General features: G+C 49.0%; 1 protein-coding gene across 2 annotated transcripts in view; it reads left to right on the top strand.

Moving 5' to 3' along the window:
* Window positions 1-25,889, top strand: part of TRAPPC10 (trafficking protein particle complex subunit 10) — an 88,885-nt gene that overhangs the window by 46,644 nt on the left and 16,352 nt on the right. The window contains exons 6-17 of one of the 2 annotated variants that reach the window (XM_060010245.1): window positions 969-1,080; window positions 3,527-3,774; window positions 11,642-11,788; window positions 12,393-12,507; window positions 13,494-13,570; window positions 14,347-14,438; window positions 16,734-16,874; window positions 17,168-17,280; window positions 20,174-20,688; window positions 21,505-21,646; window positions 23,765-23,923; window positions 24,860-24,966. In XM_060010245.1, coding sequence (XP_059866228.1) covers window positions 969-1,080; window positions 3,527-3,774; window positions 11,642-11,788; window positions 12,393-12,507; window positions 13,494-13,570; window positions 14,347-14,438; window positions 16,734-16,874; window positions 17,168-17,280; window positions 20,174-20,688; window positions 21,505-21,646; window positions 23,765-23,923; window positions 24,860-24,966 — 1,968 coding nt within the window. Of the gene's footprint in view, window positions 1-968; window positions 1,081-3,526; window positions 3,775-11,641; window positions 11,789-12,392; window positions 12,508-13,493; window positions 13,571-14,346; window positions 14,439-16,733; window positions 16,875-17,167; window positions 17,281-20,173; window positions 20,689-21,504; window positions 21,647-23,764; window positions 23,924-24,736; window positions 24,967-25,889 lie in introns of both variants that reach the window. The other variant, XM_060010244.1, reaches the window with a different exon arrangement.

Here is a 25,889-nt window from a genome sequence, read left to right as displayed (position 1 = left end):
AATTTGAATGTGTTCATAATTCCCTGTATGATTGATCAATGACAGATCTTTCAGATTTCCCTGTCTCTTTACCCTTCAAGCTTATTAAACTTATTTTTTAAGAGTAACAAACCAGGAAAGAGGGAGTCTAAATGAACCCAGTGGTGCTGGTTTAGAATCAGTGTGAACCCATGGTTGGATGGCTGCTGGCTAGATAGAGTCACAAATACAGAGGTACGTGTAGGTGAGGGTTAATGCACACACACATATTTCCTTGCTGTCCCCTCTGATGGGGCCCAGAAAAAAATGACACCTCAGTAGCAATGAACACACTCGGTGCCAAGATCTTGGTTTCTAAACTGCATTCTCCAATAAAAGGTGCCAGGGCTCCGTGGAAGTGGTTGATTCCAGGGCTGGTGTAGGGAAAATACAGTATCGTGTAGAACCAGAAAGTTAAGAGGTGCACAAGGAAGGTGGAGGTCTGTCAGCAGAAGGTATGCACCACCTCCAGGAGCCCCCTCAGTGGCCAAAGTGGGAGCAGTTTGTGCAGCAGAATAAGTACTAACAGACTTGGGTTTCAACCTGTGGGGTAAAATTCATGTCCATGAGTCTATATAGATATAAATAAATAGGTAATTGGAGGGAAGATTCTGCTCCTCCGTACAGCAGAATTCTACTGAAAACGTGTGTGTCTGGGGGCAAGGGAAGTACCGAGGACGAGAGGCTGACCAGTCAGGCCCAGTCTGCTGGTGGGTCACGCAGAGACTCCGGGGATCATGTTGGTCGTTCCCTGCTTCTTTCTGGTCTTCTCTCTGTGTGTGCATAAATGTTGACATGTGTGGTCATTAAATTGATCTTTTCTTGGTATAGCACAAGCGTTATTCATTATGCTGCATGCTTTTCTCTGTTGTAATCTTTCATAGCTACTTGTTTCAAAACACTGATTTATATTTTTGCTTTTGTTTTTTTAACTTTTTTTGGGTAAATAGGAGGAACTTGCCTTTGTTTTTGAGATGCTACAGCAGTTTGAAGATGCCCTGGTGCAGTACGATGAACTGGACGCTCTGTTTTCTCAGTATGTTGTCAACTTTGGTGCTGGGGGTGAGTAATGAAGTTTTAGAAACAAATTCTTTTCTCAACATAGCTTTCCCCACTTTTGAATAGTATGGAAGCTGCTGTTTATTTACCTAATGATTAAATCATCTTTTGTTGTTGTTTTTTAAAAAACATTGTATACAGTATATTCCCATGGTTCCTATAGAAAATGAAATGAGAATTAAGAATTAGTCACTTACACTTGTAGAAGAATCTTGAGGAATGAAAGTGTCTAAGAAGTTGTTTTTTAGATATGAAGTGTCATTTCTACAACCTACAGCTGGCTAGTGATGCTTCTGATTCTGTGCCTCCTTGCTAGCATAAGAGTGGGAATCTTTTTCTTCTGTTGAGAGGTTGTCTTTGTAATATGTGAGAGTTCATTACAGTGAGTCCTACATGACACCATTGTAAAGGGTGTTCATTTTCCTTTTAAACTTTTAAATGATGTCTTAAAGTCTTCTAAAAATACAAAACTAGCACAGTGACCCATATACAAAGAAAAAGTTTATAATTGTGCTCACTGTTCTTTGCTTGATATTTATTTTGAAGGAAACGGCATCATATTATCATGACCTTTGTCTGTAGCTTGTTGTTCTTCCTAACAGTCCATCACAGGCATCTCTTCAAGCTAACAGATCAGGTTCTCAGTTGTTTCTGACAAGAGCTGCAGAGTGCTTCATGGTGTGGATTCGTTAGACTTCATTCAGCCCACTGGTGTTGGACATTTGGGTTGTTTCCGCTCTTGCTACCACAAGCAGTGCTGTGATAGACATCTTTGTTGGGGCTTCTTTTGAGAACCCTTGTCACAGTGTCTGAAGAAAGGCATGATTCCAAGGAGCGACTGTAGTGTCTGCTAGGAGACCTGTAGGAAGTGAGGTGCTGGGACAGTCAGCGTGGGCTGTGGGCACCGCCCTTGTTCTGGGAGTGATGAAATGTCACCCACTGAGTCCCACTCCAAAACAGTTTTTATGCAGTTCAGGTTTGGATCTCCTTACTTTGCTGAGACACAAACATAAGCATATAACCAAAGCAAAGTATTCACCAATTAAGTTTTAAAAATTTAGAAGAGGTAAAATTCCATTTCTTATATCTTACATATCCATATTATACATATATATCTCAGATAGCTCACATGTTTCTTACATTATGTGTTACATAATTTCTTTGTTCTCTCAGTTTTAAAATAAACCTGGGGCAATTTAAAACCAAAAGTAAGCCTGGACCAACTTTAGCAGCTAAATAATATTGTTCATTTTTGTTCATTCATACAACAGATACTTCCTGAGAGCCCACTCTGCGCCAGGCCCTGTTCTAAATACAGTAGGGAACAAAACAAAATTCCTTCTTTTATGGAGTTTACATGAAGGGGAAACAGAAACAGAAAAGCAAAAGTGTGACTTGAAGTCAGGTAGTGAGACTAGTAAGTGTGGCCTGCAGAAGAGGACACGGGTGCAGGGGTAGGGTGACGTAGGTGCTGTTTAGTGTCAGACAGATGGCCTGGGAGGCTCTCCGAGGAGAGGCCTGCCTGAAATGTGGGGGGAGCCAGGAGAGTGCTGGGGATGGGGGCCCCGGCAGAGGGGCCTGCTGGGGAGGGGACGCCTCGCTTAGTGGGCCCTGAATCAGCTGAGCCTGAGTTCAGATCAGTAAAGGATGCTCTGCTGTGTTTGGCACTTCAGCCATATGGTAACGTAAGTGTGCCAGCGTGAGTCACTTCCTGAAGAGAACGTAGAATTAGGTGGCTGTGACACCTCTCTTTTGGAGGGAGATGGGTAGATGAAAAGAATTTTCATAAAGATTGAGTGACTTGTTATTGTAGATTCTTATATTTATTTTAAGATCACATTTGAGTCTTAGGGCTGTAAGTTAAAATCGAGGAGTCTTATTGGAAATTTTTGACAGTTAAAGAATTTTTCTCCTCTGCTTCCTGCCACTACGTCTTCCTTGTGCCTGCCGTCCCTTCCTGTAGGAGCATGACTCAGGTATTGACATGGTTGAGTTGAGACAGGCGTGAGGCTTAGATAAGTCAGGAGAAGTGCGGAAATGAAGGAAGATGAGCCGCACAGCACACTCAGCATGCTCCCGCCCGGGCCTCGCCCCTCCTCCTGGGGCCGGCTGACCGCAGAGCCTGAGGTGTCCCTGACCCTCAGCCTGGCCGCCTCTGATTGCATCCTGACCTGCTCAGGACCTTCTGGGCCTGGTACGGCCTTGTGCCCCGTGGCCGACATCCTGTCCCCCAGTGCCCATCACTCGGTGCCAGGTACCCAGTGGGTGTCCTTGCGGTCACCACCCTGTCCCGCATCCCTAGACAGGGTCCCCGCAGACAGAGGGGTGGGCCGGCGCTTCGGGCCTATCCAGTAGCTGAGCCGCCTGTCGGTCCACTAGGGCTCACGGTCCCGCGCAGTGAGGTGGAGGAATCTGCAGTCAGCGCCTTTCACGATGTGTGTTTGTTTAGATGGTGCCAACTGGCTGACTTTTTTCTGCCAGCCGGTGAAGAGCTGGAATGGATTGATCCTCCGAAAGCCCATAGATATGGAGAAGCGCGGATTGATACAGAGGCAAGAAGCCACCCTGTTAGATCTGCGCAGTTACCTGTTCTCTCGCCAGTGCACCCTGCTCCTCTTCCTGCAGAGGCCGTGGGAGGTGGCTCAGCGCGCCCTAGAGCTGCTGCACAGCTGTGTGCAGGAGCTGAAGCTCTTGGAAGTGAGTGGTCTCTTTTCCCCATTTACCCGCTTCCTGACTGTTGGCGTAGAAAACGCGGAACCTTCCATCCCAGGCATTGAACTGTATGTGCTTAGGAAAGAGTTTTCTTTTTGTGAATGTCCTTAATTTTTACTATATTATTTGCATACTTACTCTTTACACTGATGAATTAATTGCTCGAAAATGTAATTTCTGCTCTCAACACGGTGGAGCTCACTCACGTTGGCCCAAAGCGAGCCTCTTAGATCACTTTCTTTTTAAGGTAACTTTGGCTTATTCTGTGGGAGCTGGTCTTCACCGATAAAGATTAATACATGTACCTGGTGGACACACAGAATTAGGTTTTTAGGTAGACGTTTGTTTTATTTCAGAACTGTCTTTTCAGATAAATGATTTTGCACATGAACATGCCGGTAACAATGTGAGTGACACGCAGCAAGCTGTGCCGTGTTAATTAGTAGCAGGAAGCTTAACGGAGGTACCTTATGAACACGTGTGTGCGTGTGTGCATGAAAGAGACCAGTCAGCGGCGCTTTAAGTTGTTTACTTACAGTGAAATATTGTCTTTGTGGACTAATATCCCCCAGGGCTACTGAACTCTTTTCTTGCCACAGCATCATAAACATTTTAGTGAGGTAAGGGAACGTTAACGGCTGTCCAGCCTGAGGGTTCTCACCTTTTTTGTTTCAGTGACCTCTTTACACGGAAAAATGCACATACGCACATACAAAATGTTACATATAATTTCAGAGGATTCATAGACACCCCCATTCCCTGGTAAAGAACTAAGTGGATGGTCTAATTCCATTTTAAAAATGAGGAAAGTGGGTCTGGAAGTGGTTAGATGACTTATAAGTAACATAGCTAGGCACAGAATCAAATCCTCCAAGCCCGGCTACTGTCCTTTCTGTCGTGCTCCACACCAGGGCTCGCGGGGGCACAGTTACGGAAGACCCAGGGTGACCGGCGCTAGGGATGGTTTTCATATTGTAGTAATTTCTGCTTTGCGCTCCCTGGAAAACTAAATAACAGGCTCAGCACTTCGTGCGAAACGGCCTTAGGGGTCTACACATTGTTGTTTAAAACCCAAATGAAGAGAAGCTGTTTTAGTTAATTTCTAAAGAAGAGATGCCTAGCCTAGCTGAGTCACAAACTTGAGAATTTAAGACTTTTTATCGAATTATTTTTTTTCCTTGGACATCTAATCAAGTGTATGAGGAAAAATAACATTTTCAACCTTGAGATGATATTCTTGTGGCTGCCTGTCACTGAGTAGATTTCGATAATCTGCTTTGGCTACTCCTGTGTAGCTGTACAGACTGGGGTGGGCGGGGGCTTTGCTTCATCAGTGGGGCAGGGCCGCCTGTGTTCATGGCTGCCTAGAGAGTTTACTGACCTAGAGATTTTGTCTTGTTACTGGATTGGGGAAAAACATGGGATGTGTATTAGAGTCCAAGCAGTTCAGCCGTGGCGCTTTCAAATTGGGGTCACCCCAGGAGGGACTTTTAGGACGTGCACAGATGGGGGGCAGGTGTGGGAAACCACAGCAGTGGTCGGAGCCAGCCTCTTCAGTGCTGGGCCCAGCCAGTCACAAACTCTTTTTCAAATTCTTTTTCTTGCCTTAGACGGTTGACTAGTCAGTCAACTGCCAGGCTGCAGAGAGACGAGGGAGCACCGGGGGGCCTCTGGCTCTGCAGCAAGGAGCAGGGTGCCGCCCACACTTCTTTCTCCTCCCCTCCAGGCCTTAAGGAAGCTGGAAGGCAGGGCGCCCGGGGACGGGGTACACTCAGTTCCCAGGCAGGCGGCCGGGACAGCCAGCGTGGAGCGGATGCTACTAGCATCTTTGCCTGCCGCGTGTGGGGACGGTGTCCTGCTCACTTGCCGTGCAGTGGGTCCCCTGGCTTGGCCTGTGTCCCGAGTTCTGTAGAAGTCGCTGGAATGGGTCAGTTTTCACCCTCTTGGCTGGAAAGAGAACCGAGTGAGTGGTGGCGGGCGGGGGCAGCGGCCGGGACGCCTGTTGTCCAGGGCGGCTGCTGCCGTCCCGGGTGCTCCCTGCAGATCCCGTCCCGGCTGGCGCTCTTCCCTTTCCTCGCTCCCTGCGTGAAGGCGCTCCCCCTCTCTTGGTGCTTGTCTGCTTCTGCTGCAGGGCGAGCAGGGTGCTGAAGTTGGGGAGGGAGCCACACTGTGGTCCACGAGGACACGACTTCCCGTTCCCTGTCCCCCTTGTGCTGTGTGACCGTGCCCCGCTTGGTGTCCCCTGGTGTCAGGGCAGCAGACGGGGCAGCCGGGCCCGTTGAGGTGCCTCCTCAGCCGCCGTCGCTGGTCCCGGCGGGCGCCTGGCATGCCCTGGGCGTGGCGCTCCTGTGGGGCCGCCTGTCCCGTCTGCTGTGCTTCAGAGGTGCCTTCCGCTCTCGCCCCAAGCTTGGCTCCCGTCCCGAGTCAGGCACCCTTTGTGAGGGGCAAGCTGCAGGGCGACAGTGCAGCTCGGAGGCCAGCAGCTTGGGCCCCAAGCAGCCCGCTTGCACGGGATGCCCCCCGCCTTCCCGCTCGGCCCTGCGGATGGGCGCCCAGCAGTGGCTGCCTGTGGGTCGGGGACCCACGAGGTGACGCGAGTTCAGGGCGGTCAGCCTGTTGTCATCCTTCAGGCAAGTGAGGACACTCCTTACTGGCGGCATCTTGGCTCTTTCTTTCAAAAGATGACACTGCAGAGGGCACGCAGAGCTTCACACACAGCATTCTTCTCTCAACTTTCTCAGCTGAGATTCTTTGTCTAGGTAGTGTGGGGGCGGGGGTTGCTACATCTTAAGCTTTGCAGTTGGCAGTTAACCCGAAAAGTTTATTCTTAGAGTTTCTTCAAATTTTTACGGAAACAATGAAAATTCAAGACTCAGAATTGTTTAAATGTACAGGAAATGTACATTTGATTGTACCCTCAAAACTAGACTCGTTTCCTATGTCTGGCTAGCTTTCTGGTGATTATTGTTCACGGTCACGTCCACGGCCAGAGGCCGGCATGGAGCCTTGGGTTCTGCTGCACAGGGCCGGGCAGAGCCGCGCGGCACATAGGCCAGGGCGTCAGGCAACGCGCAGGCTGAGCCGGTACATGGTTCTTCTAGGGTTAGGCTACGGTTGTTCATCCTTTTAAAGCCAAAAGCCTAAGTATTGCAGCCGTCTTGCGTGTTTCTCATTGTAACATTTCTTCTGCAGAAAATGCTGTGTGTGTTTGCTCTTGCGGCTTGTAAAGCGTGCCCTGGTAGCTTCCTGGCTGGCTTATCGGTTGATTTAAAGTATCTTCTCTGAGTAGGAGGCACTGTGGTGGCCAGATGCCAGCTCTGGGGTGGGGCCTGGAGTCACACCCCAGGGGTGCCACCTAAGGCCTGGGACCAGCTCCCCGATTGCAAATGTGTGAGCATGGAAATTGTACCTACCCCGTACAGCTGCTGGGGTCAAGGAGTAACACCTGGAAAGTTATGTCAGTTCTGTGTGAGCTCCAGTGACTCCATTACAGAGTATTTCTTTTGTCTGCAACATTTAAAAGATTTCCCCCCGCTTTACCAAAAGTTGAGTATATTCTCTGTATAAATTTGGAAAATACAGACAGATATACAGAAGAAAATGTCATTGCTTATTCTAAAGCAAGAGGTTCCCTTTTTGGTCTGTGACGTTTCTGTCTGGAGAAGAGCTGCTGTTTATTTAATTGGTCCTGTTTCGGACATTTGGATTGTCAGTAGTGTCTGCAGTTGCAGGAGTGTGTATCCTTGTATGGCATCTTTATGCAGTGCATTCATACAAGTAGAACGGCCAGTTCAAGGATGCATGTGTCGTTAACGCTTCTAGTGTACATCGCCAAATTGCCTTCCAGAAAGATCTTCCCATTTTTAGTCACACTAGCAGTGCTGTTTTCCTGCCTCTATGGTAAGAAAGAAAGTAATTTGTGTGTATATTTTAATCTTTACCAGATTGGTAAACGAGAACAATATAAGGAAGATACTTTCTAGAGGGCCGTTTTATTTTTGTTACAATGACTGCCCAGAGGATTTCTGTTTTGATGTGTTCGCCTCAGTACTGACTTATTTTTTATGAGCTTAGGTTCTCATTATGTTCACAGACAGGGCAGGCCAAGGGGGATCGGGACTCTTCAGGACCTAGAGACACAGGCCAGTGCCGGGCATGAGAGGCCACTGGCCCAGCTGGCATTGCTGTTCCAAGGTTCAGGCCCCGCAGAGGACAAAAGGAGAGGTGTAGCCGAGGGGTGGGCCTCGGGGTCGTCGAGTACTTGCTGTGTAGCAGACACTCTGCCGGGCTCCTCCCCACGGGGATAGGTGGCGTCCTCGTGGGACCTGGAGCCCTGAGAACCTGAACCGGGAGAGCAGCGGGAGCCGACAGGAGGAGGTAGCGGCCCAAGGTGTCAGCACCGGTGAGAGCCAGTGGTTCGCAGGAACGGGGAAAGCATTTGAGGAGGAACTGCCCAGTTCCATTCAAGAAACAGTTGCTAACCTGCTGGGCACTGTGGTAAACACAGTGGTGGGGGGAGGGCCCGCAAATGCGGAAGAAATGGGTCCCACCCACCCTCAAGAAACCCACAGCGGGGCGCGTGGGGCCAGCAGGTGAGCAGCCGTCAGAGCCCGGGGCTGCCAGGCAGTGAGAGCGGAATGTTCGGAGGTGGCGGGGTATCAAGCAGGGAGGGGCAGCTTGCGTGAGCGTGTCGGCAGCACCTAACGTGTGCCAGGGAAGGTCTGCAGAGGTGGTCTCGTGTGCGCTAGGTTTTAAAGATGCATTCGTTCAGCAGTTATTCGTTGAGCACCTGTTTTGTGCCAAGCAAGCATTTATTCTAGGCGCCGTGTTTTTAGCAGAGCGAGACAGACCAACCCCTGCCCTGTGGAGGGCTGAGTCGGGATCCACCAGGTGGACGTGGCTTGGGTGGCAGGTGCAGAGAGAGTAGAGTGCGTTTCAGGCAGAGAAAATTCACTGTCACTTAAAGAACTCTGAAGGAGCTTAGTCTTGCTAGAACTTAAGGGGTGAGCCAGGGCTTGGAGGGGAGGCTCCAGAGGTGCTGGAAGCCAGGTTTGGAAAGTGCGCGTCATCTGGAGGGTTGGGTTTTATTCTGTAGCTATTGGGAAGCCGTTGCTGGGTTTGAAGCCGGGGCGCGTGCAAGGTGTTAGGACCTGGAGGTGGAGGCGGAGAGAAGCGAAGGGCTAGGAGGAGGCGCGGAGAAGAGTCCGAGGGGAAGCCGAGGCCTGAGCCCAGGCGCTGGGGTAGAGCCTGGGTATATGAGGTGAAACTCGCTCAGTGAATACACGGTTCCGGGTCAGCCGAGTCTCACGCCAGCCACGAGTGATTATTACTCTATGAAAGATAAAACAACAAAGCTTCTGCAAGATAATATGGGAGAGCACCTTTACATGCTTCAGGTTACCAGGTGTTTCTGAAACAGGACAGAAAGGCACTGGCCAGAAAGGAAGTGCATGGAAATCAGAGCTTCTCTTCATCAGTCAGCACCGCAGAGGGGGTGACGGGGCCGCAAGCTGTGCGGTCAGGAAGGGCTCTCGCCCAGGATATGGGAAGAGCTCCTGCAGATCAGCTTAAAAGACTGACGCATAGAAAATAGGCAAATGAAGCTATCCAGATGGCCAGTAGGCATATGAAAGGTGCCCCATCGCATTAATTATAGGGAAATGCAAACTTCCACCACAGTGAAGCCCCCCCAGTGGCTGAAGTGGAAAGACCTGACAGGTGTTAGTGACGGGGGAGAAGCTGGAACTCCCTCCTTGACGAGGAGACTGGGAGTTGGCGCCACGACTTTGGAAAACGGTTCGGCGGTGTCTGCTGGAACCAGACCTGTGCGTGCCCTGTGAGCCGGCAGTCTCCCCCCAGGTCTGCACGGAGGGTGTTCACAGGTGTCCAGGAGACAGTGCCGGGATGCTCGTGGTGGCGTTGTTCGTGACTGCTAGAACCGGAAATAACCCAAATGTCCATCACGTACGAGGGAAACGGTGACTGCCGTCTGTTCAGACAGCAGACTGGCGTCTGGCAGTGGGAACAAATGAACCCGGAGTCTCATGAACGTAAAGTTTAGCTGGAGCAGTCAGACACCGAAGAATACCCACCTGTTGATTTCGTGTACAGGTGCAAGAGGACGCACAGATGTTGTGTCGGGAAGCGTGTGGCGGCCGCGGCCCTCCAACGGGGCGGCCCCTCCGTGTTCACGTTAGGACGCTGGGTTTTTCGGTATTTGGGTTATATTTAAAAAGGTAGTTTTAGCAAAAGAGAATGAAAAGAATGCCTTTAATTGTATGCTTGGAAAATGGTAAAGCGGCTCTTGCCGTGACCAGTAACACTGATAGCAGAAGAAGAGAGAGGCTCGGAGAAAACTAAACGGTGCGTGATAAGGAATCAGTTTTGAAATGTCTGTTGTTCACGAAGGAAATTGTCCAGAGGGACCCGGAGCCCAGGGAAAGGCGCCCGCGCCCTTCCTGTTAGGGTGTGCGAGCTGTGAGACGCCCAGCGCGCCGCACGGTTCCGGCTGGGGCTTGGCCCTCACGCGGGGGCGGGGCTTGCTCTTTGCCAGGTGCAGGCAGCGTGGGTGCTGGGGTGGGCGGCCTTCCCAGGGACACGGGCTGCTGCTGTCTGTAGATGTGTGGCTCCTGGGTGAGAACCCTGTGGGCTGTTGGCACCCCTCGTGTGTTTGTTGGAGTGCGTGCGCCCACCTCGGCTGCGCGCCCTGCGGAGCTCGCCCAGTTTGATTGCGGGGAGGCACGTGCTCTGTCCAGGGTCCCCGAGCTGCATCCTACCACCAGCTGTCTGTGCGTCCCTTTGAGGGCGCTCCACTCTGGGCAAGAGAGTCAGTTGTACCACTTGATGAAAGTTGCTTCTGGTCATGTAATTTTTTTTCTATACTGATTTTTTTCAAAGGATCTAAGCAGTTTGTCTCATTTTTCAAAGACTGGGCAATTTAGCGTTTATAGGAACATTTACTAGCACTCCCTGTTCTCTCCAGTTGGTGCCACGTCCTTTTGTTTGTGCTCAGGGTGTGTGGAAGGAGCCCTTCTTACATAAGTCAGTCTCAGCAGCTCATGCGGCTCTTCCCTTGGCACCTGATGTAGCAGCACCTCTTGCTTTCCCACTTTGAATAGGACTAACAAGCATGTCTCACCAAAGCTAGGACACCAGTTGCAAGATACCTCATGATATTAGTGCCACCAAGAAGACAGTCTACTCTGCCGAGTGTGAGTGTTAAGATGCCCTTGACTGTGAGGCATCCCTATGTCAAAAACACTGAAACGTAGAAAAGAAGTCCATTTTAGAATCAGTCACATACAGTAGATGCTTTTGAATTTCTGATAACATTTTATTGTATCTCTAAGCAACAGGTGTTCTTTTTTACAAACATAATTATACTTAAAAAATTAATAGCAATTCCTAAATATCATCTAATATTTACTTAATATTTAGATTTCTAGCGTTGAACATGATCTTCTGAAATGTGATCAAGTGGTCATCTGAGGTCTTAGCCTCCCACCTTCACCTTACATGCTCTTTAAACTGAGAGGTGACCAGTGTTCAAACGTAGACTAAGTGATGACAGTCGCCTTTTTGTAGGCTTCTTTTGTTAATAAGCTGTTAAAGTACATGATTGCAAGTTACATCCCTGCCAGGTCACTCAGTATCATCAGAAATATGACACCAAATAGTGTATTTGGACACAGATCGCTCCTTTCCTCCCGTAGGTGGCCTGCTCTACAGGTCCCGTTTCTCTTTCCTGTAGTTTTGCAGAGACTGGGTAGCTGCTTGGAGGGGCAAAGGAGGGCGAGCGGGCGCAAGTGCTTCCCCCAGCGCTCTCCTCACACGCCCGCGCCTGTGCCCCCAGGTCTCCGTGCCGCCCGGTGCCCTGGATTGCTGGGTGTTCCTGAGCTGCTTGGAGGTGCTGCAGAGGATAGAAGGGTGTTGCGACCGGGCACAGATAGACTCAAACATCGCCCACACCGTGGGTCTGTGGAGCTACGCCACAGAGAAGGTAACTGCCCCAGCGCCCATGTGAGCCTCGGCCAGGGCTCTGCCTGCGGGGCTGGGGGACGGAGTTAGCTGTTTGGAGAAGTGCTGCTCACCTGGTCCCTGCACAGGCAGCTCTGGCTACTTCAGGGTGCGTCTAGGAGCAGCGTGGATGCAGTCGTTCCCTGCCAGTATCGCTGTATCTGGCAGACATCAGGCGCTCGCTGCGCTCGTGCTAAAGGCAGGCTTCTGCTCCAGGAATGGGTGGGGGGACAAGGCAGGGTGAGCGTGCAGCCGTGTGCAGAAGTGCAGAAAATGACAGTAGTCCCGAGCGCGCAGCAGGAAGGCCTGCCGGGGGAGGGGTTGAGGTGGGGCAAGCTTGGGAGAGCGTGGGCGAACAGCACAGGCTGGGGGTGACCAACGTCAGCCGCTCTGAGGATTATTACGTAGAAGGTTTGAGTTGGAAATGATCCCAGTAAGATATATTTTCATATCCAGATGAGAATCATTTGGATAGGAAAGCTAAATTTCTTCTAGTATTTAGATGGTTTTAACTTCATATTTAAATTTGTAAATTCTCTGCTGACTCTTACGGCAAATTAATTGAAATTTGGGGTTTATCTCAACAGCTAAAGTCCTTGGGCTATCTGTGTGGACTTGTGTCAGAACAGGGACCTAACTCAGAAGACCTCAACAGGACGGTTGATCTTTTGGCGGGCTTGGGAGCTGAACGGCCTGAAACAGGTACTTTTTGAGATGTCCCCGTACACGTGGTGGAAAGCAATGAGAATGTCGGCTGTAACTGGCACATATAATTTGGGTTCCGTGATATAGTTACTCACCATTTGGGAAATTACACTCATTATTAGCTGACCAGATTAATACATAGGATATTTTAGCTTTTAATAGCATAAAAAAATGTCAGAAATAGTTTAAGAAATTGTGGGACTTGCCTGGTGGTCTGGTGGTTAGGACTTCGCGCTTCCACTGCAGGGGGCGTGGGTTCCATCCGTGGTCAGGGAACTGAGATCCCGCATGCCGGTGCGGTGTGGCCAAAGAAAAAAAAAGAAAGAAAGAAATTGCAGCGATTCTTAAAAATGTGTCTGAGTTTCTTGTAGGCGTAAATGAGCTGATCATGCCTTTTTACAGACCACAGTGAAGTTTAAATGCACCAGGCTTCCTCTGAATTACAGACGATTATTTTTCTAATGATATGGCCAGACGAATCCTTTTATTGAGTAAATTACCCCCTAGGTAATAAAGCACTTTGAAAGGAACGTTACTAATTCTTTTGGGTGGGAACACCGTGATGAGTATGATTTAGCAAAGCTGTTGCTGAAGTAGAGCGGACCTAATGGCCTGAGAGGCCTCTTGCTGGATTGAATCCGCTTGTCAGGGAAAATGCGCCATGTGTGTATTACACTGTTTCCACCTGAGACCACATCAAATCATTTTGGAAGTAATTTAATTCATTGTAGGATTTGTAACACGTACTTAAAAAATTCTAGTCTCAAAGATAAAAGTATTACTTGAAGGGTTTAGACTATTTCATGAGTATATTAATTAGACAAGAATGTAAGTAATAACGTAGTTTCAGTTGGAATGGGTTGTCTGTGATTTCCATAAACATCAGACAAAGTCCTTCACCTGTGACCTTCGAGGCGCAATGTAAACTCATATGACTGGACATAATGAAGATGAATAAGGGCTCTTATTTCTTTCTGTTTAAGCCAACACTGCTCAGAGTCCGTATAAGAAACTCAAAGAAGCGTTATCATCAGTAGAAGCTTTTGAAAAACACTACTTAGTAAGTATTACAAATCTTCCCTGCCTACCCATGGCAGAAAGCCCCCCTCTACTAGACTTTGCTACTTGGTGACCTTTTGAGTTGGGAATGAGCTGGTATTTGGAACCTCCTTCTTGTTGGCCTTTGAAGTTTCTTTGGTACCCTAGGGAGTTGTGCATGAAAGCTGGAATAGTTGGTTTATTAGTATCCATGGCGCCATAAATAGGCATAAAAGCATCTTCGGATATTTATAATTTTGTTCACAATGGTATTGCTCATTCAGTAGAACAGAAATTGTAAGAAAGGATAGTGAATGGTTTTCTGTGTACAGAGGAACAATTTGAACCTGAACAGAGCTATTGTACTTCATTTTAAAGGACTTAAATTTGGACAGTCTTAGAAAGCAGTGCAGTAGACCGTCGGTGGACCGTCTGCCTTCCCGAGTCATGGTTAATTCAACAGCATTTGACAGTAGTCTATAATACTGTCTCTGTCATCCAGAATGTGAGAAAAATATTAAAAATGTTACCCACAGATGGAAAATACTTTGAAAAAAATTATTCTGTGCCTGCTGAGTTCACGTTTCTTTTATTATTATGATTTATAGTTTATGTACAAGTTAATGACTGTATAAATCACTATTACATAAAAATCAAATAACACAAAAAGAGATACAAAGTAAAAAATTATGTTATATTAATAAGGAAGTCTTTTGCTTCAGCCTTGGGTAAATAAATGTAGGATTTGTCGAGCATTAAATTTAAAGTAGAATTATTTGGTTCTTTGCTTTTCCGCAGGACTTGTCCCATGCCACCATTGAAATGTATACGAGTATTGGGAGAATTCGATCCGCTAAGTTCGTTGGAAAGGATCTGGCGGAGTTTTACATGTAATTGATTTTGAACTTTTCTTTGAATTTCAGACATCTCACGTGTAGTAAGAGGTTTGTTATGTAGGAGCTAATGTGAAGTGTACATAACCTTGTAGAACAAAAAATGTGAACTGTTAACCAGTCATCACTTCTTAAGAAAATTTCTTTGAAAACCAGAGTGAGTTCAGCTTATTACCCTTAATAATTGTTACTGATCTTTTTCTTTCATTTAATTAATTTAATGAACTTATATGTAAATATTATACACATGTAGATAATATATGTACTGTTATATGTGATACATAGTTTGTGTTCTATAGCATTTTCTCCAGTTGCTGTTAAATGCCTCCTCAGAGGATTGAAAGCCTCGAGGTCAGTGACGTGAAGCACGTGATGTGTCAGGTCCATGAGGGAGGGCTGAGCCTTGAGTGCTTGTGAGCTGGGGTGTGCAGACACTGAGCATTTCTAGTCTGGCTCCAGCTTTGGAGTGGATTCCAGAGAAAAGACTAAAAGCGTGGCATGTTTCTCACGTGTTTGATAAAGAACCCCTGCTGGCAGTGTAACTGCTAGTTCAAAGCACTGGGAAGAGATACAGATTATGAGGGAAAAGAGGTTTACATTTTCTCAAAAGAAATGTGTGTTTGAAATGGTATCTTGAAATCTGTAGGTAGTCATTTCATTAGATGAAACAAGGAAGAATAATTTACTTTAACTGATTGCAGGGCTCCGAAGGGATTTGTAGATCATCTAAGTGAACTTCCTAGTGTTTCAGGTGTGATTGGAGCAGGGAGTCAGTTGCACAGCTGAGTAATGCTGGGGCTGGAGGTCGGCTCTCCTTAGTCTCCAGCTAGTGTATCTGATGACTAAATCAGTAGCCATGTCCTCAGGTGCTGTGAGCTGAGGCTTGGAGCTGCAGTGGGGTGATGCTGGCCTGGAGACTTGGGTCCTGGTTCTAGCTTGACCATGGACTAGCCAGGTGACCCTCGGCCTGGGTCTACGGCGACTGGATGACAAATGCCCTCCCTTCCAGCTCTACAGTGTAAGAATCTTTGGCTGGAGATGGTAACTGAAGAAGTATATAGACGGTTCTGACCCCTTTAAAATGGGGGAGGACTTCCCTGATGGCGCAGTGGTTAAGAATCCATCTGCCAATGCAGGGGACACGGGTTCGAGCCCTGGTCTGGGAAGATCCCACATGCCGCGGAGCAACTAAGCCCGTGCGCCACAACTACTGAGCCTGCGCTCTAGAGCCCGTGAGCCACAACTACTGAAGCCTGTGCACCTAGAGCCCGTGCTCCACAACAAGAGAAGCCACCTCAATGAGAAGCCCGTGCACTGCAACGAAGAACAGCTCCTGCTCGCCGCAACTAGAGAAAGCCCACTTGCAGCAATGAAGACCCAACGCAGCCAAAAATAAATAAATTTATTTTTTTAATTAAATAAATAAAATAAAATAATGGGGGAGAGGACCATAAAAGTCTATAGAAACCGACACATGTAACTGATAGGTTTAAAATTTATTTGAGAATTTGGAAACTCTCATTGCTTCAGAAGTAAGCCTGGGATGTTGTCCCAGCATGCTTAGAGGGCGAGTGCTTGTTTGGTGTTGGCCTTCGTCCCGTGAAGTCAGTAGCCCCAAACCTCTGGGAAAGCCCGGGGCATCCACGTTGTCACTGAAGCTTTGGCAAGCTCTCATTAATTGGGTTTTAAACTTTGTTATATTCTGAACGTCTTGAGGGTTTAAATTTGGGTGATAGGTGTTGATATTTAAATTCCTCATAGTTCTCTGTAAATCTTTGAAACCTGCTCAGCGCTTTTGCCTGAGTTTCCAACTTGAGTCAAGCTCCCCTGTCGGCTGGCCTGTGTAGACCACTCTGTGTTGGCCTGTCCTCAGCAGTTAGTGTGGCCCCGAGCCCAGGTTTCGAAGCTTCCTCCATAACTGGTTGTGTGCCTGTGGACAAAGCCGTCTGCTTTCTTCACGCTTGGTGTTCTGAGGCCAGCTTGGAATCGTGAATGGTGCCCTCACGTTCTTATCTGGAGATTCAGCTCTGAAGGCTCTCTGGCCGCGTAGGACGCTGGGCAAACAGCGTGTGTGGGGTTCTCAGCCTGAGCGCAGTTCTCAGGTCCAGTTAGGTGTTCCTCATTTCTTGTTCTTTCTTATATGGAGGGGTGGCCAGAGAAGGACTGTCTGCAGGTGGCGCCAGCTTCATGGTGTGGGGCTGTCAAGGGTGGAGAGCAGGCCGTGGAAGGTCATGTCTGAGTTGGTTGATTATCACGCCCCATAATGAAAGCTTCTGTTTGTTGATTTGCAAGGAGGAAGAAGTCTCCCCAGAAGGCAGAAATCTATCTTCAGGGAGCCTTGAAGAATTACCTGGCTGAGGGCTGGGCACTGCCTATCACACACACAAGGAAGCAGCTAGCTGAATGTCAGAAACACCTTGGGCAAATTGAAAAGTATCCTTTACGTTGAATATGTTCATGAAGTAGGAGGACTGCTTTCTCTCTGTATGGCCCACCATTGAGGGTTTAAGGAGCACCTGATAACTAGGAGAGAAAAGCCTGCCTCAACACGCGTACTGTGTTGGATAGACGCTGCTGCCTAGTCAGCGTATCTGACCTCTGCTTGAGTTCCTGACACCCTAGAAAAAGGGGAACACCCGTCGGGATGCACCCTCTGGGGACTGGAGGGGCTGTGTGCGCAGTGCCCCAGCGCGTGGTCCTCTCAGGCCCCTTGACCCTGCACCCAGCTACCTTCAGACCAGCAGCCTCCTGGCCAGCGACCGGCACCTGACTGGGAACGAGCGGGAGTACTTCTGCAGAGAGATTCTCAGCTTCGCCAGCCAGCAGGCAGACAGCCCAGGTAAGGCTTGTTTTCAGACATTGCTATGAAAAATTTCAGATGTCGTAGAAAAGCAAACACGATAATACAGCGTGTGTACTCTATACTGACCACCTAGATTCAGCAGTTGTTAACATTTTGCTGTGTAGCAAATGTGTGTCTATATCTTTCTTTTTTCTTTTTGCTGAACTTCAGAGCAGCTCCAGACCCTGGAACAGTGTAGCATCTTCTGAAAACAAAGGTGATCCCCTAACCACCCTGCCCACAGACGGACAAGGTTCTAAGTCGGGCTACCAAGTTAGCCCCTTTTCAGATCTACCCCATTGTCTTGAAAAGTGTTTTTACAACTTATTTTATATTCAAAATAATTGGACCCTACTTGTCCAGTCAGGGGTCACACACTGCATTTGATTGTTGTATCTCAGTTCTCCTTTAACTTAGAACAGTCTTTCCGTCTTGTTTTCTTCCTCTTTTCCAGACACTGACCTTTTAAAATACAACAGCTTTATTGAGATGGGGCCACAGCGTGCAGTATACGACTCTGCGGCTTTTGTGTCGCCACAGACATGTGCACCCGGCCCACAGTCAGCGTTAGAGCATTTTTATCACCCGAAAGAAACCCCACACTTATTTCCTCCCAACCTCCTCCTACCACCCCCCATCCCCCCAAGTCCCCGGGAACCACTGATCCACTTTCTACCCCGAGTCCCCAGGAACCACTGATCCACTTTCTATCCCGAGTCCCCGGGAACCACTGATCCACTTTCTATCCCGAGTCCCCAGGAACCACTGATCCACTTTCTATCCCGAGTCGCCGGGAACCACTGATCCACTTCCTATCCCAAGTCCCCGGGAACCACTAATCCACTTCCTATCCCGAGTCCCAGGGAACCACTGATCCACTTTCTATCCCGAGTCCCCGGGAACCACTGATCCTCTTCCTGTCCCGAGTCCCCGGGAACCACTGATCCACTTTCTACCCCGAGTCACCGGGAACCACTAATCCACTTCCTATCCCGAGTCCCCGGGAACCACTGATCCACTTCCTACCCCGAGTCCCCGGGAACCACTGACCCACTTCCTGTCTCTGAAGATGTGTGCTCTGGGTGTTTCACGTAAATGGAATCATACAACATGTGTTTGTTGTGACCGGCTTATTTCACTCAGCACAGTGTTTTCAGAACTCAACTGTGTTGTAGCGTGTCAGCATTTCATTCCTTTTTGTGACTGAATAATATTCCGTGGTATGGATGGACCACACTGTGTTCATCCCTTCAGCGGTTGTTTGACAACAGGGTTGTAAGGCACTGACTTTTTAAAGACATCGAGCCGCTTGTCTCATAGACTGTCTCACCGTCTGAAGTTTCTTGAGTATTTCCTTATGGGAATGTCCAACAGCAAGGTAGATCTCAAAGCCTTAGGTTCAGGCTAAATGTTTTGGCAAATATACTTTAAGAATTGCCGCGTAGTAAGATTAACTTTATTGTAATATTTAGCTTCTCGTGTTCAGTTTATCAAGAAGAGTATTTATTTAAAATAGTCACTGTCTTAGTCAGCTCGAGCAGCCATAACAAAATGCCGCAGACTGGACGCTTCAACAGCGGGTGTTTATTTTCTCACAGTTCTGGAGGCTGACATCTGAGGTCAGGATGCCAGCAGGGTGGGTTTCTGATGAGGCCCCTCTTCCTGGCTTGTCCCTTCAAGGCAAGGGGTGGGGGTGGCGTGGAAGGGAGGTGGAGAGAGAGACTCAGAGAGAGGGAGGGAGCAGGAAGGGAGGTGCAGGGAGAGATGGGGGAGAAATGGAGAGACTCAGAGAGAGGGAGGGAGGAAGTGGGGGGAAGGGAGGTGGGGGGAGAGGCGGAGAGGGCTGTCTGGTGCATCCTCCTACAAGGGCATGCATCCCTCATGACCTCATCAAACCCTAACTCTCTCCCAGAGGGCCCGCTGGGGGATAGAGCTTCCACTTAAGAATTTTGGCGGGACCGCATTCAGTCCATAGCGGTTGCTAACTGCTTGAAAGCCAGTGTTTCCAGAGGTTTTGGCTTCGGGTTGCTGTGGTCGTTGCCTGCTGGGGTGCGCGTCACACACATCAAGCCGTCTGCATGGGTTTCTCAGGGGCAGCGTGGTACTGATTTGTGTTTTAGAGCCTTTAATGTGCCCAGAGTGGTCATGGTAGAGCTGTGTGCCGAACCTGCTGTGTGTGGCGCACACGTGAGACTGTGCGGTTACGCTTTTCCTGCCAGCTTTCCATGGCGTCTCCGTGAAGAAAATACTCCATGATTGTCCCTGTTTTCTTATGATTTTATGGCATCAGTCTCGGCACCGTCTCCCTTACTGGTCAGTCCAGTGGCCTTGTGGATGTTCTAGACACACCAGTGCTTGTGGAAAGGAAGTTGGAGGATGCAGTGGGTTCTCCCCTGACGGTGCCTCTGGGGCTGGGGACCTGCCGCCCTCCTGGCTTCTCACTTCACTGGCTGGCCTCACAGGGTGGCACACACCTGGGTTCATTTCCAGATGTACAGGGGGGTTTGGGCATCTTTACTGGAGAATCTTTCTGTGCGTGGGAAGGTGGTGGGATCCCCTGAAACAGCTCTAGGAATTGGGCTTTACAAATCTTGTTTTGAAATTGAGGAGTTAGTTGACCTGTATTTCTCTTGGGTTTGCCAAAACAGGAGTTAGAAACCTTAATTTCTTCAGGTCTTATGATTTCCAGGAGTTATCTAGGCATGTGTTTCTGTTCTCTTTTTGACAAATAACTCTTTGGTGTGTGAAGATGGCACAAGGTTGGGAGGGTCTGAACCATCTCTTTTGCACGTTATTGCTTCCCACGGGCCCGATGGTGCCCAGTCCTGCAGTCTCTATAGCATCTGGAAGTGTGACTTAGGAAGTAAAACATGGCACTGTGTGTTTACAGGTCACAAAATAGTGCTCCCTATGCATCCTTTCGCACAACTGAGAGACCTCCATTTTACCCCTTCCAATGCTGTGGTCCACGTGGGTGGTGTCTTGTCCGTGGAGATAACCGTGTGCAGTCAGATGCCCGTGCCTGTCCACGCGGAGCAGATTGCCATCAACGTCCACTTCAGCATCGAGAAAAACAACTACCGGAAGACTGCCGAGTGGCTCACCAAGCACAAGACGGCCAACGGGATTGTCAGCTTCCCGGCAGAGACCTCGCCTTTCCCCACATCCCAGAACAGCCTGCCCGCGCTGGAGCTCTGCGAGATGTTTGAGAGAAGTCCTTCCGACAATTCCTTGCACACGACAGGGATTATCTGCAAAAATGTCCACGTGCTCCTAAGGAAGCAGGAGAGTGGCGCGTCCCTGGAAGCGCCCTCGGGTGCCGCCCTGGAGTCTGGGGCCCACGTGCTGAAGTGCACCGCCGTGACCCTGGAGCCGGGGCCCAACGCAATCACGTTCAGGACGCAGGTGTGTGTTGGGCGGGGAGTTTTCTTCAGGGGGGGCCGGAGCGGGTGGCACGTGCAGGAACCCTCTGAAGAAGCTGGGAATCCAGTAGACGTCTCTGTCCTGTTCACCTGGCTTTGATTTTTATCCTTAAAGAAAAACAGACTGATGTTTTGAAAAAACCTTTTGTACTTATATAATTGTAAGGCAGGTGATAAATTTTGAATGAAGTTCTTGACATGGGTAATTATTTGTGTTCTCACTGGATTTAGTTAGACTTTTCCCTTTGTGTTAGAAAACACCCTCATTTGCTAAAATGAGGAAGTTTCAGAGAAGGTGGCGCTTTCATGTTCAACTCTCTTCTCCTTTTGTGGCTGCACGGATGGATGTCAAAACAGTTGTTTCTGGCCCGTTCTGATACAGATCTTCCTCCAGTGCAGCGGCTTCTGTTAGTTCCACTGACCCAAGAGGCCAGTGGAAAGTGCAGCTATTTGCCATGTGTGTTTTTAGTCTAGTCTTAGAGCAGGTTTTAAATTTCATGCTCCCTGCCTCCATTAAATACCTTTTGCAGAAGAGAAAGCCACAGATAAAGCTTATTAAATTGAGAATGCATTATTAAGCATAAAGTCAAACTTAAGCATCAGTTACTCAGAAAGTCCTCAACTGAGAGATGCTGAGGGATCTTTTGAACAGCCCGCGTGTAGACGTGTTAGCACAGAGCAGCAGGATAAAGAGGGTGAGAAAAGCGGTCACTTCAGAGATTATGGCTCAGCTTCCCCTTGAGAAACTCGTCACTGCAGGAACGGGGACGGCTGTGTAAATGCTCGGTTTTGCCCCCAGGCCAAGGAGCCGGGAACCTACACGCTGCGGCAGCTGTGCGCCTCGGTGGGCCCGGTGTGGTTCGTCCTTCCTCACATCTACCCGCTGGTGCAGTATGACGTGTATTCGCAGGAGCCGCAGCTGCACGTGGAGCCGCTGGCCGGTGAGTGGGCCGCGGGGGCTCTGCGGGGGTTCTGCGCTGCACTTGGCTCCTTTAAGGGAGCACGTGGAAGGAGGGCTCTCTGCAGCGTCACGCTTGCGGCCCTCTGTAGCTGTGTCCCTCTGTAAGAGACAGTTTGGAGAGCATCGTGGCGATTTTGCCTGGGAACTGACTCTGGCTCTTTTGTTCATCTGAATATTTGCTTTTCTGTAATTGCTACTTTCATGTTTACTAAACATTAGCTGAGAAAGAGGAGCTAAATCTCAGCTGATGTCTACTGCAGAGAATTTCATAAGTAAATGCAATTTCCTGCTTAGAGTTCCATTTCAGAGGCCGGATGCTACATTAGTACGGGTCTGTGCTCGGATCAAAAGGCTTTTCCTTTGAAAGTGTTGATTAACCTTGACCCCCGGGCTTGGCATTTGGGAAATTCAGTGCTGCTGTCCTTTCTGTTAAGTCCTACAATTAGGAGGAGTTGGTGTAAACAGATTATTGAAGACCACGTGGCACTTCAGTAAAACACTAAGGAGCGAGTGGCGCTGTGGTTTAGGCTAGAAACAATGGATTTATTCGCTTGCTGCTTCCATTTGAGGAAAAAACATCAAGAAAGCGCTTTCTCTATCTAATCTCTCTAAACTACCTATTTCTATGCTTTTAAGCGTCTCCCCTGGCTACCTGGAAAGGCCCTCAGGTGCGGAACACAGCAGTATCTCAGTGGTTCTTCCCTCAGAGAACCTTTTTTTTTTTTTAACATCTTTATTGGGGTATAATTGCTTTACAATGGTGTGTTATTTTCTGCTTTATAACAAAGTGAATCAGTTATACATTTACATATGTTCCCATATTTCTGTCTCCCTCCCTCCCACCCTCCCTATCCCACCCCTCCAGGTGGTCACAAAGCACCGAGCTGATCTCCCTGTGCTATGCGGCTGCTTCCCTCTAGCTATCTACCTTACGTTTGGTAGTGTATATATGTCCGTGCCTCTCTCTCGCTTTGTCACAGCTTACCCTTCCCCCTCCCCATATCCTCAAGTCCATTCTCTAGTAGGTCTATGTCTTTATTCCCGTCTTACCCCTAGGTTCTTCATGACATTTTTTCCCCTTAAATTCCATATATATGTGTCAGCATACGGTATTTGTCTTTCTCTTTCTGACTTACTTCACTCTGTATGACAGACTCTAGGTCTATCCACCTCATTACAAATAGCTCAATTTCGTTTCTTTTTATGGCTGAGTAATATTCCATTGTATACATGTGCCACATCTTCTTTATCCATTCATCCGATGATGGGCACTTAGATTGTTTCCATCTCCTGGCTATTGTAAATAGAGCTGCAATGAACATTGTGGTACATGACTCTTTTTGAATTACGGTTTTCTCAGGGTATATGCCCAGTAGTGGGATTGCTGGGTTATATGGTAGTTCTATTTGTAGTTTTTTACCTTTTGTGAGAAAGGCTGAGCCCTGCAGCTGGGAGAGCCTGGGAGGTGCTGGCTCACGCCCCCGCCCTGCCCCAGCCCGCACTCCCTTTCTCACCTCCCGCCTCTCCTCCCTCTCTCTCTCTTCTCTGTTATTCCTCCACCTTGTGTCTTGTCTTTTGTCTTCTTCCTTCTGCCTTCCCTGGAGCCGATTCTTAGAAAGCCTCAGCCCATTGCCGCCCCCCATTTCCATCCAGGAGGAAGTGTACCGTATCTTCTGTCGAGCTGCTGTGAACCAGAGATCTGGAAAGGCCAGAGGGAAATCTGAATAGCAGCAGCACATGCGGTTTCATTAGGCTTTTCTTTAGTGTCGTTATCTGAGTTTCTCTCAATAACTGGCTAGCGGGTAGGTTTTGAGACCCTCGTAGACACGATTGCCACCACAATCGCTAACTCTCTAAACTGAAGTGGTGATAAGGTCCCTGAGGCTCTCAGATCCTTTTGTGCCCAGCGAGGACCCCTCAACGCTGCAGACCGCGTAACTGAGGTGAGCGCTGAGGGTGGACGCTGGGCGACCTTATGGAGAGTGTGCAGTGAACGGGTCGCCTCTAGCAGCAGAAGCAGCGCTCTTTAACTCACGGTAGGCCTTCCACTGGCGCTCTTGGTTGGCAGTGATGCTTATTGCTGTCTTCTTCCCTTTAGATAGCCTTTTGGCTGGTATTCCTCAGAAGGTCAAGTTCACTGTCACTACTGGCCATTATACAGTAAAAAACGGGGACAGCCTTCAGCTCAGCAATGTAGAAGCCATGCTTATCCTGGGTCATGAAGAGAACAGAGCAGTGATCTACTCCAACATGAGAGGTAAGGCAGCAGTCACCTGGCGAAGGTGGATTCTTGGCGTTGTCATGCACCGTGAGGATATAAGGAGCCTGTCATCCCTGCCTTCCTCAGGTGGCATCTGAGGCCCGCTTCTCCTTGCAGCTCTTTCATGGCCATGTTCCACCTGTAGGTGGATTGTAACCCTTCCCCTAGGTGGGGCGTTACCTTGGAGGGGAATAGACTTAGAGCTGTGCACGCGCTCAGTGGCTGGCGGTGCTGACCTCGCTGTGGTCTCGTGATGCAGCGTTACTGCCTGGGCTCACGCTCCATGGCGATGCCCTGCTGGCCTCCGGCCTCCTTCCACCCTCCTCGACTTTCCTCAGCAGAAAGAAAAAGCAAATGAGCCTTTTAAGACACTGGTTGGAAGCCCTAAAACAGTCCCATCTCCCGCAGTCCCCAGCCACGAGGTCTGGAGAGGGGAGGATGCAGCTCTCTTTCTCAGTGGGAGTTGGTCTGGTGGTGGGTTGGAGTGGGAGCATGTCCTGTGGGGACACCTGTGGTCTCGGGCGGGCTGTGCGAAGTGTCTCCTTTCTGCCTTCAGACTGAGCACGGTGACGGTTCTCTGAGCCGAGCTCAGCTGCACAGCCTTTGTGCAGTGCTTCTCTGTCTTCGGGGGTTTGCTCCTGAGTTTCCTGTCTCCCTCCCTCTGCGATCCTTCCCAGTTACACTCTTCCGTGTGTGTATGAGTAGCAGGAGCTGGGCTGGAACTTCACCGCTGGGCCCATCGCCTGCTGGAGGGGAGGGAGCCAGGACACAGGGGACTGTGTCACAGGTGGTTTTTCCTGTCTTCCCTAGAAAAGGCTTCTGACGCTGCGCTCCGGGTTCAGTCGTCTGACAAGGTCACGAGCATCAGCCTGCCGGCTGCGCCTGCATACCACATGATCGAATTTGAACTGGAAGTTCTCTCTTTACCTTCAGCTCCAGCAACTGGAGGGGAGAGCACCATGCTGGGGATGACAGAGCCCCATGGGAAGCATAAGGACACACAAAAAGCTGGCCACTGCATGGCTACCATGGACCACAAAGTAAGGAGGGGCTGGGACGGTGCAGCGCTGTGGGCAGCCTCTGCGTGTCCCACTTGCTTTGAAAGACAGTACATACAAGATGACTTCTGTTGGGGTGGCAGGTTTCCAGTCCCTGTACCACAAGCTCGGGTTGGGTTTAGCATTTATGGCTGTGAATCACCCCTTCTTAGATGAGGGGTGCATCTTGGAAAGACAAAGACAGGCTCTTAACTTCTCTGTCCCAACTCGAGGAAGGACGGTTTATTGTAGAGACACAGTTTTTGCTTAGAGGGCAGTGACCTTGCCTTTGTGGCCCATTTGTCCTGGTGATTAGGCTGGAGGGGGTTCTGTGTCTCGGTGTGCTTTTACTTTCTGTTCCCTGAAACATCACATCATACTTAGCAAGGAGGAAGTGCTAAGATTTTATGCTTTGGTGCTGGTATTTATTGACAGTTATTTGAGAGACCCATGACTTTGATCCTAAATCCACAGTCCGTCAGCTCACAGAACCAGGCACTAGCATCATGCTTTTTCTGCGTTTGCCCATGTCTTACAATACAGATATCAGTTCCGAGGGCTTTTGAACAACCCAAGGGTAGAAGTGTGTGCTTGTGGTCCCATGGGACTGTATTTTTTGCATACTGTTAAAAGCTGCTGCCTGAGGGTCTGGCTTCCAAACAGCCTGAAGGTAGTTGCTGAGACCCTCCCCTTTGGGACACTGACAGGTCTTGGCACACCCTCAACTCCTGGGAGCCACTAGAAATACAATAGGCTGCTTGGACAAGCACAAAGGTTTGAGAGACAGCCAAGAGCTGGGGCAGAGTTGAACAACAAGGTTTATCTCCTACACGAGGCCACTCCTTCAAGACTGGGAGAGGTGGTCGTTTTATCTACTGTACAGAAAGTGACACAGACCAGCAAAATGAAGAAACAGAGGAGTATGT

Source organism: Delphinus delphis, chromosome 4 (assembly GCF_949987515.2).
Source record: "Delphinus delphis chromosome 4, mDelDel1.2, whole genome shotgun sequence".
NCBI lineage: Eukaryota > Metazoa > Chordata > Mammalia > Artiodactyla > Delphinidae > Delphinus > Delphinus delphis.
Note: the sequence above shows the minus strand (reverse complement) of the source record. Positions and strands in the feature narration are given on the sequence as shown.